Source organism: Pelophylax lessonae (genome assembly GCF_965119305.1).
Source record: "Pelophylax lessonae genome assembly, chromosome: 6".
In the NCBI taxonomy this organism is placed as follows: Eukaryota; Metazoa; Chordata; class Amphibia; order Anura; family Ranidae; genus Pelophylax; species Pelophylax lessonae.
This window is the reverse complement of record NC_138773.1, coordinates 207,258,737-207,278,397: the sequence shown is the minus strand read 5'-3', so window position 1 is coordinate 207,278,397 and position 19,661 is coordinate 207,258,737. Positions and strand designations below refer to the sequence as shown.

At 44.1% G+C, this 19,661-nt stretch overlaps 1 protein-coding gene across 1 annotated transcript; it reads right to left on the bottom strand.

Annotated features, from left to right (window-relative positions):
- Positions 1–12,322: 12,322 nt before the first annotated feature.
- LOC309558000 (putative olfactory receptor 2B8) lies at positions 12,323–13,264 on the bottom strand (the record flags this gene model as incomplete). The annotated part of the gene is made up of 1 exon (XM_082260909.1): positions 12,323–13,264. The coding sequence occupies one exon, from the start codon at positions 13,262–13,264 to the stop codon at positions 12,323–12,325; it is 942 nt and encodes a 313-aa protein (XP_082117035.1).
- Positions 13,265–19,661: the final 6,397 nt, after the last annotated feature.

The following is a 19,661-nucleotide window of genomic DNA, read 5'->3' as shown; positions in this document are numbered from 1 at the left end:
GTATCTGCTCTTTGAACAGCACTGGGTCTCAGTACAAGCCAACCATGCAGGGCCGGCCTTAGTTGTTCAGGCGCCCTGTGTGAGCTAATCCTGTGGCGCCCCCCCCCGCGCATTTTCTTGCACCTTTTTTCCACTTTATTTGACTTTTCTTTTTTATGATCACTAATAACTTAGCTACCTTTACATCAGAGACCCCCCACACAAATTCCCCCTTAATTTAGAGCCCCCCTACATCAGAGAGCCCCCACACAGAGCCCCCCTCACATTAGAGACCCCCCACACATCAGAGAATACCCACACAAAGCCCCCCTCACATCAGAGACCCCCCACACATCAGAGACCCCCCACACAAAGCCCCCCTAACATCAGAGCCCCCCCCCCACACAGAGCCCCCCTCACATCAGAGACCCCCCCACACAAATCCCCCCTCACATCAGAGACCCCCACACAAAGCCCCCCTTACATCAGAGACCCCCACATCAGAGAACCCCCACACAAAGCCCCCCTCACATCAGAGACCCCACACACAGAGCCGCCTTACATCAGAGACCCCCCACACATCAGAGACCCCCCACACAAAGCCCCCCTAACATCAGAGACCCCCCACACAGAGCCCCCCTCACATCAGAGACCCCACACAAAAGAGCCCCCTTACATCAGAGACCCCCACACAAAGCCCCCCTAACATCAGAGACCCCCTACACACACACACACCTAGCCCCTCTTACATCAGAGACCCCCCACATAAGAGACCCCCTTACATCAGAGCTCCCCCCACACAGAGCCCCCCTTACATCACAGACCCCCCACATCAGAGCCCCCCACATCAGAAAGCCCCCTTACATCACAGACCCCCCACACAAAGCCCCCTTACATCAGAGCAGCCCCCACACAGAGTCCCCCAACATCACAGAGCCCCTCTTACATTAGACCCCCCACAAAAAGCCCCCTTACATCAGAGCCCCCCCACACACAGAGCCCCCCACATCAGAGAGCCCCCCTTACATCACAGACCCCCCACACAAAGCCCCCTTACATCAGAGCCCCCCCACACAGAGCCCCCCCACACAGAGTCCCCCCACACATCACAGACCCCCCACACATAGCCCCCTTACATCAGAGCCCCTCCCCCACACAGAGCCCCCCATATCAGAGAGCCCACCTTACATTAGACCCCCACAAAAAGCCCCCTTACATCAGAGCCCCCCCCACACACACAGCCCCCCATATCAGAGAGCCCCCTTACAACGCAGACACCCACACAAAGCCCCCTTACATCAGAGCCCACCCCCACACAGAGCCCCCCACATCAGAGCCCCCCTTACATCACAGACCCCCCACAAAAAGCCCCCTTACATCAGAGCCCCCCACACAGAGCCCCCCTTACAAAGCCCCCCTCACACAGAGCCCCCCACATCAGAGAGCCCCCCTCACAAAGAGCCCCCCCTAACATTTTTTTGAAGGAGACCTCACTTACCTTACCTCACGCTGTCTGCACTTTTCTTTAAACTTCCCGCCCACACATCCCCGGGGAGTGGGCGGGGCGGAAGGAGGAGGAGAAGGGCGGGGTGAGGAGGAGCTGACTGTCAGGAAAGCTCTGGCAGAGGATTAGTTAAACCCACAGGCTAATCCTGGCTCCACCCTTCTCATCAAGGAACAGCATTATTTAAGCTGGATCAGAACACAGGTTCAGTGCTGTCTCGTCTTCAGCTTCCCCTGTTTGTTCCTGCATCTGCTACCTGTCTCCTGTGAAATACCAACCCGGCTTGCTTTTGACCACCCCTGCCTTCTGCCTGCATCGACCTCGGCTTGACCTTGACCATCCTTCTGCTCCAACAATTTAATCTGATCTGCTCTTCCTGTGTATGACCTGGCTTGTTTAACTCTGCTTACTTTCAGTTCCTGGAAGCTCCCAGTCACACCCGCTGCCTTCTCTCCACTGGAGTTCTGTGGCCACCTGACATCCTACTCTGCTATTAACCAGCACCAGCACGCCATCAGGCACTCGTGCGACTTTGTACTCCTGCGCCTCCTGTTTACACTACCAGGGGCCCCGAGTCAGAGGTGTAAGAGAGGCTTTCCTCAGCATATTCAGGCTCCACCCGCCAGGTACGTGATAGTACGAGACAGCCATGTCTGAGCCTGAGCGAGGAACCTCTCCCATGGATGAACTTTGCCAACACCTGGCTGGCCTTACACAGGCCGTGAAGAGCTTACAGGAAGGTTATGTTCAACTGGAGGAACGGGTCCTATCCCTCTCCTCTACTACCTCCGCTCCCAGTGCTGCTTCCTCATCCTCCACCGGAAACCCTGCACCTCCATCAGTTGTGATGTTACCTCCAGAACCCAGAGTGCCTATCCCAGAAAGATTCTCTGGTGACCGCAGCAAATTTAGAGCCTTCCGCACTGCTTGTGAACTGTACTTTGCCCTACAGCCTCGCACCTTTTCATTGGAAACCACAAAGGTTGGATTCGTGGTTTCCTTGCTACTGAGTGAGCCCCAGTCATGGGCCCACCGCCTATTGGAACAGAAGGCTGCTTCCCTTAATACTTTATCCTCCTTCTTTGAGGACATGGCCCAGATTTATGAAGACCCTCAACGCACCGCCACTGCAGAAACTGCGCTTTATTCTCTCCAACAAGGCCGCAGAATGGTCGAGGACTATGTCTCTGATTTCAGACGTTGGAGTGCAGATACAAATTGGAATAACGCAGCTCTCCGTTACCAGTTTCGTATGGGACTCTCAGAATCCCTAAAGGATGAACTTGCCAGAGTTGGAGTGCCACATTCCCTGGACGATCTCATCAAGCTCTCTATTCAGATCGATCGGAGGTTAAGGGAGCGCAGGTCTGAGAGGTCTACCGGAGTTTATCGCCCTGTATGGATGCTTCCTCGGGTCCCCAGTCCTCCTGGTCCCGCTCTCGTTGAGAATTCAGGATCTGCTGGTGATTTTGCTGAACCTATGCAGCTCGGCCTACTCCGTCCCTCGCTCACCCAGGAAGAACGCCAACGCAGGCGTCTGAATAATCTGTGTATGTACTGCGGGGAACCAGGTCATTACGTGAGGAACTGTCCTGCCAAACTCCGTAAGTGCCTGTCTATCTCCTCTCCCAGGCCTTTCACTCAGCTTAACAACTCTTCTCATCTAAATATCTCTGTTCTATTACAGTTCCCAGGAAGAGTTATTCAGGTTCCAGCTATCATTGACTCAGGAGCCTGTAGTTGCTTTATTGACCAAACCTTTGCTGCCAAGCATCAGATCCCTCTGCAACCCAAGACTCGGAAGCTTTCTGTTCACCTTGCGGATGGATCCGCTATTAAATCCGGACTAGTCTCACAGGAAACCATACCAGTACCTGTCATCATTGCTTCCTGCCATAAAGAACTCTTATGTCTTGATGTCATCGCCTCACCCTTGTTTCCTATCATCTTGGGGATGCCGTGGCTGCAGGCTCATAACCCACACATCAATTGGATTACACAAGAGATCCAGTTCAACTCTTCCTATTGTTGCCAGCACTGCTTATCAGATTCCCCTGGTTCACCTTTGTTATGTATGGACTCAGACTCTGAAGTTTATAAATCTGTTCCTACTGCCTACCTGGACTTTCTGGATGTCTTTAGCAAAAAGGGGGCAGAAACTCTTCCCCCTCACCGGTCTTATGACTGTCCAATCGAGTTACTCCCCGGGGCTGAGGTACCTTTCGGTAGGATTTTTCCCTTATCTGAACCAGAACTCTTGGCCCTAAAGGACTATATTGATGAAAGCTTGAAAAAGGGGTTCATTCGCCCTTCCACCTCTCCGGCCGGAGCGGGCATTTTCTTTGTTGAGAAGAAGGATCATTCCCTTCGACCTTGTGTCGACTACCGTGAACTTAACAAAGTCACAATAAAGAACCGGTACCCCTTACCCTTGGTACCCGAACTTTTTCAAAAACTCAGATCAGCAACGATCTTTACAAAACTGGATCTTCGAGGAGCGTATAACTTGGTCCGCATACGGGCCGGGGATGAATGGAAGACGGCATTTCGTACCCGATTTGGGCACTTTGAATACCTGGTGATGCCCTTCGGTCTGTGTAATGCACCTGCTACATTTCAGCATTTTGTCAATGATATTTTTCGAGACTTTTTAGACCTTTTTGTTATTGTCTATCTGGACGACATTTTGATATTCTCTTCTTCTTTGGAGATTCACAGGGAACATGTAAGGAAGGTGCTAACTCGTCTTCGACAACATGGTCTATACGCCAAACCAGAGAAGTGTAAGTTTGAGCGGTTGAGCATCCAGTTCCTGGGACTGATAATTTCTACCGGAGGCATAGAGATGGACCCTCAGAAGGTTGCTGCGATTCTAGACTGGCCTGCTCCCACTGATAAAAAAGGAATCCAACGTTTCATTGGTTTTGCAAACTTCTATCGAAGATTCATTAGAGGATTTTCAACCATCATTTCCCCTATTACCCAATTAACCAAACAGGGCAACAGGTTCTCCTGGACTGCTGAGGCCCAGTCTGCCTTTGAAAACCTCAAACAATTATTCACGTCAGCATCCATTCTTAAGCATCCTGACCCGGTTCTACCATATGTCCTGGAGGTTGATGCCTCAGAAACGGCAGTAGGGGCAGTACTCTCCCAGCGCCAAGGAACCAAGGGCCTTCTGCATCCAGTTGCTTTTTTTTCCCGTAAACTCTCTCCAGCCGAGAGGAATTACGATGTAGGGGATCGTGAACTCCTAGCGATTAAGGCAGCATTGGAGGAGTGGAGATATCTTCTGGAAGGGGCAGCTCATCCTATTCTTATTTTTACAGATCATAAGAACCTGGAATACTTAAGGACAGCAAAACGCCTGAGGCCACGTCAAGCTAGGTGGGCATTGTTCTTTGCGAGATTCTGCTTTCACATAACCTACAGACCTGGGTCAAAAAATACTAAACCAGATGCCCTATCCCGAATGTTCGCAGAATCTGAAGAAGCTGATCTCCCGGACACCATTCTATCTCCCGGAAACTTCCTCCTGTTGCAGGAAGACTTAATTTCTCGAATCAAGCAGGCTTCTGTAGGAATTCCCTTGCTCCCTGAGACACCTTTACAAACCAGGGATGGTCTATTATGGCACCAGGACAAGATCTTTGTACCAGAAGGTGTACGCATTTCTGTTCTGAACCTGTGCCACGACCATGCGTTGGCAGGACATTTTGGGGCCAGCAAAACAGCCGAATTAGTACTCCGTACATTTTGGTGGCCCCATTTACAGGAAGACTGTAGGAAATATGTGGGGGCGTGCACCACATGTATCCGGAACAAAAGCAGCAGGACGAAAGCATGGGGTTTGCTCAAACCACTGCCCATCCCAGACAGACCTTGGAAAATGGTGTCAATGGACTTTATAGTGGAACTTCCCCCTTCTGAGGGGTGTACAGCCATTTTTGTAGTCGTCGACCGGCTCTCTAAAATGGCACACTTTTTACCCATGAAAGGCATCCCTTCTGCGTTGGAAACAGCACAAGTGTTCATTAAAGAAATTGTGAGGCTTCATGGAGTCCCGAATAATATTGTATCTGATCGAGGGGTACAATTCACCTCAAGATTCTGGAAAGCTCTATCTGAGGCCCTGAAGATTGAGTTATCCTTTTCCTCAGCCTACCATCCTCAAACAAATGGACAGACGGAAAGGACGAACCAGACTCTGGAACAATACTTACGGTGCTTTTCCTCCTTCTCTCAAGATGACTGGGTAAAACTGCTGCCATTAGCCGAGTTTGCATATAACAATACTAAACACTCAGCTACCCAGCAAGCTCCTTTTTTTGCTAACTATGGTTTTCACCCATCTTTTCTACCCAATTCTATCCCTGAATGTCCCGTTCCAGCTGTGATGGAAACAGTAACCTTCCTCGAGGCTAACAATAAATTGTTACAGGAAGCAATTACCAAGGCACAGGAATACAGTAAAAGAAACTTTGACAAGAAAAGACGTGGGGAGTTAATCCTGGAACCTGGCGATCAGGTATGGTTATCCACAGTTAACCTGAAATTAGCCTGTCCTTCAAGGAAATTGGGACCTAAATTTGTAGGACCATTCCCAGTAAAAAGGAGAATTAACAACGTAGCCTATGAATTGGAACTACCAGCTTCCTTTAAAATCCACCCGGTTTTTCATGTCACCCTGCTAAAACCCGCCACCCCTGATCCTTTTCCTGAGCGAAATACAGGACCCCCCGAGCCAGTAATTGTGGACGGTGAAGAGGAATTTGAGGTCGAGGCAATTATGGGTTGCAGGAAAAGGAGGAATCAGGTACAATACCTGATTAAGTGGAAGGGGTATGGTCCTGAGGACAATTCCTGGGAACCTGAAGAAAACATCCATGCCAAAAGACTCATACAGGCTTTCAACCGGGCCCATCCAGCAAGAATGGCCCAGTTGGGCATCCGGAGGCTGCCCATTGGGGGGGGGCCATGTCAGGAAAGCTCTGGCAGAGGATTAGTTAAACCCACAGGCTAATCCTGGCTCCACCCTTCTCATCAAGGAACAGCATTATTTAAGCTGGATCAGAACACAGGTTCAGTGCTGTCTCGTCTTCAGCTTCCCCTGTTTGTTCCTGCATCTGCTACCTGTCTCCTGTGAAATACCAACCCGGCTTGCTTTTGACCACCCCTGCCTTCTGCCTGCATTGACCTCGGCTTGACCTTGACCATCCTTCTGCTCCAACAATTTAATCTGATCTGCTCTTCCTGTGTATGACCTGGCTTGTTTAACTCTGCTTACTTTCAGTTCCTGGAAGCTCCCAGTCACACCCGCTGCCTTCTCTCCACTGGAGTTCTGTGGCCACCTGACATCCTACTCTGCTATTAACCAGCACCAGCACGCCATCAGGCACTCGTGCGACTTTGTACTCCTGCGCCTCCTGTTTACACTACCAGGGGCCCCGAGTCAGAGGTGTAAGAGAGGCCTTCCTCAGCATATTCAGGCTCCACCCGCCAGGTACGTGATACTGACGATCCCTGCAGGGAGTAGGGATCTGTCACCGTGCGTGGATCAGAGGCTGAGCTGTGTGTAGTACACAGCTCGCCTCAGACAGGCTGCAGGCTGCAGCAGTAGGTGAGGTGACCGAGAGGTGACCGAGGCACAGCCGCACAGCGGGAGGTAAGCGGCGGCCGCGGCCTGTGTAAACCCTGTCCATGCCGCGGTCGCCGCTTACCTCCCGCTGTGCGTCCTGAATCGCCTGATCTTCTGCGAGCTGTGATGGCCGCACGGCGACCTTGTTGCCCATGGCACCCTGTGCGGCCGCACAGCTCGCACACCCCAAAGGCCTTGCAACCATGAATCATGTTGTATAATGATTCCAATGGGTTTTATTGATCGCAAGCTTGCAAAAAATCAGACTGTTGCTGTCTATATCAATCAAGGGATTGCCCTTAAACATATAAGTGAGAGTTGGATTCTACTTTGAGCCATCTGGATCTGTTCCACTCGTATTAAGGAGAAGGAATTTCTTCCATTTGACATTTAATGCTTTCTTACGTTGATGTTTGGTAAGAGGTTTGGATTGATTTGAGTGCTCACATGTGGATGGAGGGATTTCACATCGCACAATAGTGGATTTTGAGTTGATTTTGCACTTTCATCATTTCCGTCTGGTGAGAGCAGAACTTGTTTGGTGGAGGGATTATGTATCACCATTAATTGGATTTGAAGACACTTTATTTCACTATTTTTTATATTAGTTATTTATGGACTTTCTTTATGTGATTACATAACTTTTCACCTACTCTAGGTTACTTACCAGGTCACAACCATTCCCAGGGAAAGCAGGCAATAGGAAACCTTCAGAAAAACCTTTAACTAACAGAAGAGCCATCTGCTGATCTGAGTAAATTTATAGCCAGGGGAGCATGTTTATTAATCTCACCGGCGTTTGCGCTTTTAGGAAATGTGTCCCTATTAGGCTGTTGATTGGAGAGGGCCATTTTTTTTAAAAGCACTTTGACACGGGATGGCTGCCTGTGCAGAATGCACACTCATGTCGAAAACGACACGAGCCTGGCCATTTACACTGGGAATCGTTAAAGGAGAAACATATACCTTTTCTGTATTGAGGATTGGCGGAAACAGACGGTTGGAATTTGCTTGCGTAAGACTGCTGCGGCAGAAAAAGATTTAGCCACAAGCCAATCTCTTTACAACCCGATTTGAGCGAAGGATGAACAGAATTTTTTGACGAAACAATTAGTCATAAGTGAACCAGGAAACTCCCCCAAAGGCTTCAAGCACAATATCCAAATGTTGGAATAAACCAACGCTTTTTTCTGGGCACTGAGCACAAAGAACATTACAATAGATATAATATGCTTGAAGCCGATTATTAAAATTTTTAGCCATAGGCCTGCGCCTCTCCTCCTAAGATTTATCATCTTTCCTATCGCCCTTAAACAAAAACTCCTTAGAAGACGGTAAGAGAGATAATAAATCAACAAAATCACCATTAACAATTTTATCCTTCACAAGGAATAATTCACAAGGAATAGCCTCCTTTCAGGAACATTACCCCTATTAATAGGATTTGAAGAACTTGCATTAGGAATAAGCAAATTGTCAGTCAAAACAGCAGTAGAATGAGGAGAGGTGTTCTAAACAGAAGCTGCAAAACTACTAATCAAATGTGTACTTTCAGAATTAGATTTAAAACTATCCACCAATGCAGATAAAGAAGAGGTTAAGGAAGTCAACAGCTGTAGTTGCATACACTCACCAGCACCATGAATTTCAGGGTGAGGGGACACTGGAGCACAAACCACAGAGATTCTCTGTGGCTCCTGAAGAACTAAAGTCCCTGGAACAGAAGGAGCCTGAGAAGGTGGGAGATGTGGACAAAAATGAACTCCTGCAGAGGAAAAGTTAATTAAAAGATTGTTAGTGCCGGCAGAGGAGGAAGGAGCAGAGGAGGCGTCCCGTTGCCTAGGAGACTGCCCAGCCGCAGATCTTCCCCGGGGCGTGCCAGCTCGCCGGGACCTGACAGGTGACGGTTGAAGAGTCTTGCTAGAAGCTCCGCCTCTCTTACGCGCGCTGCCCTCTGGATATGAACTGCCTGAATGAAGGAATTAATAAAAAAACTGTCAATTGCTCTGCTGTCACTATCCCATAAGTTCAGGGGCCTTAAGCAGGCTCCCTTTACTTTCATTCCAATTCAAGGCAATAATAGTTGCTAGGCAACCTTCATTTATTTGAGATAGTGGTAGCACTGTTTTATCTTATACCCTATGGATGGGAGGACACTTGTATAAAGGGCCTTGTTTGTAACATCTTTAGGGTATTTCATTGGTGTTCCTTAGCCCAATGTCTATTGCCCCGTGTGGAAGTACAAACAGAGTAGGTGACACCTTAAAGCGGAGTTCCACCCAAAAGTGGAACTTCCGCTTTAGGTATTCTACCCCCCTGACATGCCACATTTGGCATGTCATTTGTTTGGGGGGGGAGCAGGTACCTAGTTTTGACAGGTACCCGCTCCCACTTCCGCTCGGAGCGCCGCGGCGCCCTGAACGGAAGTTCTCCTCTCCCCCTCCCTCCCTGCAATCTTCTGGGACATGTCAAAGGTCCCAGAAGATTGCCGGCCAATCAAGACGCTCAGCGCGACTCGCGCATGCGCAGTGGGTACCCGGCTGTGAAGCCGCAAACTGTCACAGCCGGGTGCCCACAGCAGTGATGCCGGCGCGAAGGGAGAGGATCGAGGCTTCGGGCGGGCCGCATCGCTGGACCGTTGGACAGGTGAGTGAAATGGCTGGAACTCCGCTTTAAGGAGTGTATTTATAGACAACGTTGTCTTATTTTTACCTATTTAGGGGCTGGGTACAGTATTTATTTATTTTTTTTACATTTTTGTATGTGGTCATTTTGATTCTAATAAAACTTTTTTCATTTTTTAATGAGGCCACTGGTGTTTTTTTAAGAAGCTTCTTTTGCTTTGGGGCCTCTGTCTATAACTGGGTTGCGTAGCTAGTTTCACACATTGACAGTAACAGAGTAATATCTACTGTGGATTTGTATGTTCATCTAGTACTGCTAGCAGTTTTTTCTATTAACATCAGAAAGAGGGATTAGTGCAGTTTAAAGATTGTTTTGTGATAAAACACCTGCCTTGTGTCTAAGGCATAAAGGCTGAGTTCACCTTTTTTCACTTTTTCCTTTCTCCTAAATTCCAGCTCCCCTATGTACCAATATAGCATTAATGTGCTTATTTTGCAAAAATAAAACAGCTTTCCATTAATTCTACACAGGCCTACCTCACTGTTTTCAAAGCTGTTTAACCACTTCTGGACCGGAAGGAATTGCCCCCTTAATGACCAGGTCATATTTTGCGATTCGGCACTGCGTTATTTTAATGGACAATTGCGCGGTTGTGAGACTCTGTACCCAAATAAAATTGATATCTTTTTTTCCCCACAAATATAGCTTTCTTTTGGCCGTATTTGATCACCTATGCGATTTTTATTTTTCGCGCTATAAACAAAAAAATAAAACTGACAATTCTAAAAAAAAAAAAAAAAAAAAAAATATTTTTCACATTCTGCCATACAACATTCCCAAAAAAAATAAAAATAATTTTTTTTAACTTTTTAGGCCAATTGGTTTTCTGCTACATATTTTTGGTAAAAAAAAATCGCAATAAGCGTATTTTGATTGGTTTGTGCAAAAGTTATCGCGTCTACTAACTATGGGAAAGATTTATGTTATTTATATTGTTTTTTTGTTTATTTACTAGTAATGGCGGCGATCTGCAATTTTTTGAGGGACTGCGACATTGCTGCGGACAGATCGGACCCCTGGCTGACATTTTTGACACTTTTGGGGGGACCAGTGACATTACTACAGTAATCAGTGCTAAAAATATGCACTGTTACTGTAATAATGACACTGGCAGGGAAGGGGTTAACACAGTAAGTGATCAAGGGGTTAAATGTGTACCTAGGGGCATGTTTCTAACTGTATGGGAGCGCGGCTTGTGAAATGATCACAGAAACCTGTGTTCCTATATAGAAGGATCACAGGAGCTCTGTGATCATTGCAGAGAGAAGAACGGTCAGCTGTGTTTATAACAGCTGCCTGTCCTTCTCTCTCAGCGGGGAGAGATTGCGGGCATCAGTCCACAATCTGAGCCACCTGCCCCGTGCATGGGAGTCCCCGCTCATGAGTGGGGGTGGGAGCGCGCCGCCAGTGGCACATGCTCGCCCCCTAGCTGCAGGAGCGCGACCGATGTATACCTACTTCGGTTCACGCAGGAGGGCCGCCCTGCTGTAGTATAACTGCGGCGGGTGGTCCAAAGCGGTTAAACTCACTACTCGATTACTTCTGTCTTACTTGCAGGTCAGAATTTAGGTCATGACACTGGAAGGGATTGACCAGCTAAGGGAAGATTTGAAAGGGGGGGGGAAGGAAAAACTGAGGAGGATAAGGGAAAGGGACACTTGGGAAAGAAAAGGAAATTGGGACTTTGATTGAGACCTGTGCAACGGGGTCTCCATCCCTAATGTATATATAAATAAGAACACATAGTATTCAAGGCTAAAAACGTGGGACTTTTAGGGGGTGTGGCCAGTGCATACGTGATGATGTATAGGTAATACATACACAGCTGCTGGTAAGCAAAACGGAGCATATGATGAATCATCACATGTTTAATGAAATATATACCATAGCACTTAAACATTTGTACATTGAGTATTATAAAATAGAACGGGGAATGTAAACAGTATACATAAAGGTAACATGGTACAATCATAAAAAATGATACAATGATTAATACAATATACCAACAATAGGCAATATAGGAATAATTGGATGCTTGCTTGTACAATAACTATCAGTTGAAAAAGCCTCTTGAGCTCTACGCGTTTCGTGAAGCATAGTTCACTTACTCAGGAGCAGGCAATTTCGGTCTCTAGAAAATATAAAATATTTGGTATAGCATCCAAAAAAAGCATCCTGTTACCCTCCCTCTTGCTTGGTTCAGATTTTATGGAGTCTGAATCCATTCTAAATAAGAAGTCTGAAGGATTTCTTTAATATATTATTAGGTAATAAATAGACTGGCAAATTTAACTCAAATCAGATAAAATACTTTATTTTGATGTTTTCTGTTTTACAAATTATTTGTTTTTCAAATTATTTATAAAATATTATTTATTTAATAAAATACAAGTTGAATACCATTACTTTATTTAGCTTGTGTTGACAGTTTTTATACTGTAAGCTCACAATGCTTTGGTAACATTCCTGTTATATGATTGCTATATCTTTTTTTTAATTTTTTTATTCAAACTATACTATTGAAGAAAAGATATGTTCTTACAAGAAACCTTTTTCAGAGCTGATTTAACTTCCTTATTCCTTAGTGTATAAATCAGTGGATTTAACATTGGGGTAACTATTGTATAAAAGATAGCAAAAAGTTTATCTGTATCAGGAGATGACTTGGATCGAGGTTTCATATAGGTGGCCATAGCTGAGCCATAGAACAAGGTTACAACAGTTATATGAGAGCCACAAGTGGAAAACGCCTTTCTCCGTCCTGCAGAAGAGCTTATTTTAAAAATGGCTCTTATAATTTTAATATATGTAATGATAATAAAAGTAATGGGTACAATTAAAATAATAACACCAACTATAAAAATCACAAACTCAACAACTGTAACATTCCCGCATCCCAAAGCTAAGATTTCTGGTACTTCACATGCAAAATGGTTAATTTCTTTACGTCCACAAAGATCCACATTCCACGTTAAGGCAACATGAGAAATAGATAAGAGAAATCCACAAATCCATGTTCCTGTAGCTATCTTAATACACAAACTTCTGTGGATAATTGTAGTATAATGTAAAGGATCACAGATTGCTATATAGCGGTCATAGGCCATTATAGCTAAAAGAACACATTCTGCTTCCCCCAATGAAAGAGATAAATACATTTGTGCAACGCAATCTGCAAACAAAATAGTCTTTTTGACCACCATCATATCTCTCAGCATCCGTGGTATTATTGAGGATGAATAGCAGATGTCCACTAGAGACAGATTAGTGAGGAAAAAATACATAGGGGTTTGAAGAGTGCTATCAGTGACTGTAGCAAAGACAATAAGAGAATTTGCAACTAAAATGATCAAGTACATGATCAGAAATATCACAAAAAGTATGATTTGTATAATGGGATTACTGGAGAGTCCAAGAAGGATGAATTCTTTGATAATTGTGTCATTTTTCCAAGCCATTCTGCAAAGAAAACATGTACACAAGTCTGTGTATTTTAATACATTTTAATAATTGTTTATTTATTGTTAGTTTCTTGCAGTTGTGTATTCTTCATTAAAAATATGTCTGCTTCTTATAGGTACTGATTTATATAAGCATGAATTAAGGTGAAAGTAAATTAAGTTGAAAGAAGAAAAGTAAAATTGGTCCCAACTTGTTTAACCAAAATACTAAATTTATATAAAAAAAACTACCATTATTTCTTTGTAAGTATTGATGTTCAAGGTTTTCATACTGGTGTGAGCAAATGTTTTATAAATACCTGTTGACCCTGTCAGTTTTGCTATCCTGGAGGCATTTTTTTTTTTACTAGAGGGACCACCAATTCCCAATTCTGCTTGATGAAAGTCACCCAGTGCCACTGATTGGTTGATTGACAGCTCCCATGACAATTTAGCAGCTGAAACTGGAATTTCCTGTGACTGTAAATACAACCTTCCTGGACAGCTTGGCCCGTTACAGTTAGTGGAAAATAACAGAACTATTTCTAATTAAAACTGAGAAGATTTACAGAAGGACAAAATGAGAACAACAAACACTACTGTATTAATGCAATTGGAAAATTGCATTGTAATGCCATTTATTATTTTTTGTCCTTTTTCAACTTTAGGTATAACATTGGAAAAAGTAAGGCTCTGTTTACTTCAGACATCTAGTTTACATGATATTTAAAGACTTTCCTCTGCTACGCTTCATCCCTTATCTATCATTTATACAGAGCCCATTATGGAGAAAGTCTAGTTGTGTCTGTGCATTTCTCTCATATCTATCTGAATCATGGCAGGCTTTTCATTTTCAGTGTTTGCTTCAAGACAGTGTAAACCCAACTCTAATATAGGCACATACAAAAGAATCTAGTCCCTGGAATTTTTATAAATAATAAAACAGCTCTGACTGCAATACTCACCTCCAGCACTGACTCCCCCCCCCCCCCTTATCAATCCTTTCAGCAGGGAATATTGGACTTATACTAGGATACTGCCTTAGAAGGGTTTAGATAGAATGCAGCTGAAATAAAGTGTGGTGGCATCCCTTGTACTAACTGATTGCTGTAGCATAGGTATGTACTTTTGTATATATATTTAGCTATGTATACTATATAGACAACATTGATGTACTTTATTATGTATTCACTGGTTGATTATTTGTATCCCTTCGGTAGTTATGATACATGATGCATTTTTCAATTAATTACCTGGCTTTTGTATAAATAAAATTATATTTTTGTATCTGTCAAATCTATTTGTCCCTTGAAAAGCAGCTCATAAACCTATCTCTCTTGGCTCTGCCAAAGGTTGATCAGGGACACACATGAGAACAATGATAGCTTCAGGATTTAAAAAGAAAACTGTAGTCTATTCAAAAAAAAAAACTGCAATAAGGCATTTTAAATGTACAGATAAACTTTTATACAAAAGATTTTCTTCTTGCAGGAACCAGCTGTGTTTTGATGCATAGGCTCTAAAGCAATGATGGTGAGCCTTGGCACCCCAGATGTTTTGGAACTACATTTCCCATGATGCTCAACTACACTGCAGAGTGCATGAGCATCATGGTAAATGTAATTCCAAAACATCAAGGGTGCCAAGGTTCGCCATCACTGCTCAAAATGGCTTAAAAAATCTGATAGTGAATAAGGCTGGGGTCACACACGTCAGTACGAATTGTATGTCCGTTTTCACTGAAATTATAAAAATCATTTGTTCTGCGGTTCAGATGCATTTTTGATGCAGTTCTGATGTGAATTTGCAAGGCTCAGTATGGGATTTTTGTCACAGCTGCGTTTTCAATGCTGGCAAATACATAGTAGATAAAGGGTATCAACACCTGTAGTAGGAGAGCAATCCATGCTGAGATCCTTAACTAAATCGTGAACTGAATCCTGAACAAAACTGAACATATGTTTTATTCAGAAGCGTTCCCATAGAACTCAATGAGCCTGGAATTTTCACCTGAACCGCATCGCAGTGCTCAGAAAACGCAGAGGACTCTTTTTATATTCGCACTGCACATTCACCACATATACTTTATGTGAACAGCTTCAATGGAGATCAATGTTATTTCCCATGTCATGCAAATCGGACGTGGTTCACAACGCATAATATTTGCATATATGTGAACCGAGCCTTATACTTCAAATACTTTCAGATAGAGTTGTGTAAAAAGTAAAAAAAAAATTAAGGGACACATACCCTACACTATTTTAGCAAAAGTATTGAGATGCATGCCTTTACACGCACATGAACTTTAATGGCATCCCAGTCTTAGTCCACAGGGTTCAATATTGATTTGGCCCACCCTTGCAGCTATAACAGCTTCAACTCTTCTGGGAAAGCTGTCCATAAGGTTTAGGGGTGTGTCCATGGGAATGTTTGACCATTCTTCCAGAAGCGCATTTGTGCAGTTAGGCACTGATGCGGACATGAAGGCCTGGCTCGCAGTCTCTGCTCTAAATTCATCCCAATGGTGTTCTATTGGGTTGAGGTCAGGACTCTGAGCAGGCCAGTCAAGGTCCTCCACCCCAAACTCACTCATCCATGTCTTTATGGACCTTGCTTTGTGCACTGGTCCAAATTATTTGGTGAAAGGTGTCTATGGTGGGAGGTTGTTTTTCAGGGCTTGGGCTTGACCCCTTTGTTCCAATAAAGGGAACTCTGAAGGCGTCCGCATACCAAGACATTTTGGACAATATTCTGATACAGCTGTAAAGGCTATGAATGTGGTTTTCAGGAGCACATGGCGCTCATTGCCCTGATGAGATTATCCATACCAAATCACCTTCCCAGATAGTTTACTCAGTCACAACTCGCATGAAAGAAGATCTGGCGATGTTTGTTCGTCGTATGATCCATATAATGTTCAGTTACAAAAGGTAAAAGAACGATTCTTCCATACAGGTTAGGAGAGACAACAGGTCACACTGAAATACAGCATAAAATGACTGACACAGAAAAAAGGGGGAGGGGTGTACCTCAACATGCAAACTACAGAGTGGCAGAAGAGACAAACTTAAGATGAACATTAAAGAAGCAGTACATTATAATAAAACAGTATCATGTAACATGACACTTTCCGCCTGAAATCTTTAGATTCCAAAGCCTATCATGAATATATAAAGATGAGTCCAAATGTCTAAAAGTCCAACTTGAACCTGTAAGTGAAAAAAACATTTGAAAATGATACTGGTGTGTAAACCATAAATACGAGATACCTGTAAAACAAGAAGGTATGCAGTAAATGAACAACCAAACATGAAGCCCAATAACAGATGGCTAAAGTCCTGTAGTCTACAGTTTATAGCCGTGGAACTTCAACAGTGGCATAGTTAACAGTTATAGTGGCATTCTCCCCACCATAGCACCGTATAGCCTTGTACTCTTGCATAAGTCACTCACTTGGGAGAAGAAGTACCAATTCTGTGATTGGTCGTGAGAAAGTCTGAGCGGAACCTTCTTTGGTTATCTTAATCTCAACCTTCCAAACCTCTCCATCATTGCTGGGCATTACGCTTGTTACAAGACCCAAAGGCCACTCTTTGCGACAGACTTCTCTATCTTTCAGAAGAACAAGATCGCCTACCTTGAGATTGGGCTTGGGTGTTTGCCATTTGGAACGGCTTTGAAGGATATGCAGGTACTCCTTCTTCCAGCGATGCCAAAACACGTTGGCTAGGTGTTGCACCTGTTTCCATTGACGCTTATTGATATCCTTCGGGTCAATCTCAGCAGAAGATATCACAGTAGTCCCAACCTTCTGAGTAAGGAGTGTGGCTGGGGTAAGAATCACTAGGGGAATCAGGATCAGAAGATACCGGTACTAGAGGCCTTGCATTAATGATGGCGGATACTTCCGAGAGAAAGGTACTCAAAGTCTCATGAGTCAATAGTGAAGACTTGTGGTCCTGTAACATGGAATCGGGAATTCTTTGAGCGATTCCAATCATTCGCTCCCAGGATCTTCCCATATGTGAAGAATGTGGTGGATTAAACAGCCAAGTACATCCATTGTTTGCTAAGAAATTGCCTAGTTGAAGTTCTTTACAGGCTCCAACGAAGTTGGTACCACAGTCGGATCTTAGCTGCTTGACAGGTCCTCAGATGAAGAAGAATATTCGTAAAGCGTTGATGAAACAAAAATAATCCATTGACTCGATCACTTCAATATGTACAGCTCGTATGCTGAGACAAGTAAACAACACAGCCCACCTTTTGCTATTGGCTGCTCCACCACAAGCCTTTCGAGTTGCCACGGTCCACGGACCAAAAACGTCAACTCCAACGTAGGTGAAAGGTGGATCTGTACCTAAACGATCAACTGGCAGGCTTGTCATTTGTTGTAGTTGGTGTCTACCTCTCAACCTGCGACACTTGACACATTTGAAAAGCAGGGACGTAACGTATCTCTTCATTCCAACAATCCACAAGCCAGCTGACCTGGTAGCGCCCTCTGTAAATTGTCAACCTTTTACATTTGGAAGGATTGGGAAACAGAGATTTCGGGCACAGGAGTTTTGTTAAAAAGATTTCTTTTATTCAACACAGAACTAAATATTTTAAAATCATAGAAAAATACAGGCAAATAATTGTGTATTAAGGACACAGTGAGACCACACAACAATGGTCTATGTTGTACAATATCTCAGTGCATAGAACTTATAAAAGTCGGTTTACATACAGTTCAAAGTACAAGATCATTAGTAGTCATATAATCCTTGGAAACGTATTGCTTGTTATCAGAAGAACCGCCGACGGACACCCAAACAGTATGGTGCCGGTCAGCAGGGTCGACTGAAAATATAAGTTAACATTCACCATGTAATATATGACCTTTGCTCGACATGTTTCGCTTTCTTAGACAAAAAAGCTTCATCTGGAGCATATCATTTCTTTTGTCTGTACATATAGTAATCAGGCACATATCTCAATTTCCATAGAGAATTCTTTAACGAGGAGGACTGTGCGTTTTGGGAAACTCAAAAAGGCAATGTATAGTGACATAGTAGTGAGGGTAGTCACTCCATGTCTCATATCAAACTTAGGAGGGACCAGAGCTTAAATGTAGGGAGCGTGTCTCCTCTGCTTGTATGTCGGCCCTTGCCACGCTGTTCCCAGCTTCCGCACAGTCCTCACCGGATGGGGAACGCTGATGTCCTGCGAAGATGGGGATATGAAGATAGGCACCCTAAATGTCTATGGACGCCAGGAAATCCCCCTGATGCAGGGAGGCCACCACTGTATGGATGGACTCCATCTCTTCCAAGACCAGAATTGCATTTGGAAGGATTGGGAAACAGAGATTTCGGGCACAGGAGTTTTGTTAAAAAGATTTCTTTTATTCAACACAGAACTAAATATTTTAAAATCATAGAAAAATACAGGCAGATAATTGTGGAGGTTCCCCATCCGGTGAGGACTGTGCGGAAGCTGGGAACAGCGTGGCAAGGGCCGACATACAAGCAGAGGAGACACGCTCCCTACATTTAAGCTCTGGTCCCTCCTAAGTTTGATATGAGACATGGAGTGACTACCCTCACTACTATGTCACTATACATTGCCTTTTTGAGTTTCCCAAAACGCACAGTCCTCCTCGTTAAAGAATTCTCTATGGAAATTGAGATATGTGCCTGATTACTATATGTACAGACAAAAGAAATGATATGCTCCAGATGAAGCTTTTTTGTCTAAGAAAGCGAAACATGTCGAGCAAAGGTCATATATTACATGGTGAATGTTAACTTATATTTTCAGTCGACCCTGCTGACCGGCACCATACTGTTTGGGTGTCCGTCGGCGGTTCTTCTGATAACAAGCAATACGTTTCCAAGGATTATATGACTACTAATGATCTTGTACTTTGAACTGTATGTAAACCGACTTTTATAAGTTCTATGCACTGAGATATTGTACAACATAGACCATTGTTGTGTGGTCTCACTGTGTCCTTAATACACAATTATTTGCCTGTATTTTTCTATGATTTTAAAATATTTAGTTCTGTGTTGAATAAAAGAAATCTTTTTAACAAAACTCCTGTGCCCGAAATCTCTGTTTCCCAATCCTTCCAAATGTAATTGATCAATTGAAGATAGGGGCACACCCTAAATTGGATACGTCATGGCCAAGATGGCTGCTATCTGTGGACACATGACTTGTAAAATAAAATTGTCAACCTTGTTGTTGTATTAGTTCATGATAGTGGCGGATTAGAAGAGTGTCAATGTGGTGCTGACCTGGTATGATGATAGGGTTTTGTTCCTTGCTGCACAGGTCAGATTTCTGTAATCAGCCTCCAACTCGCAGCAACTGATTGTCATTGACCACAGGGGTATGAAGTATGGTGTTCATAGACCTGATTTCT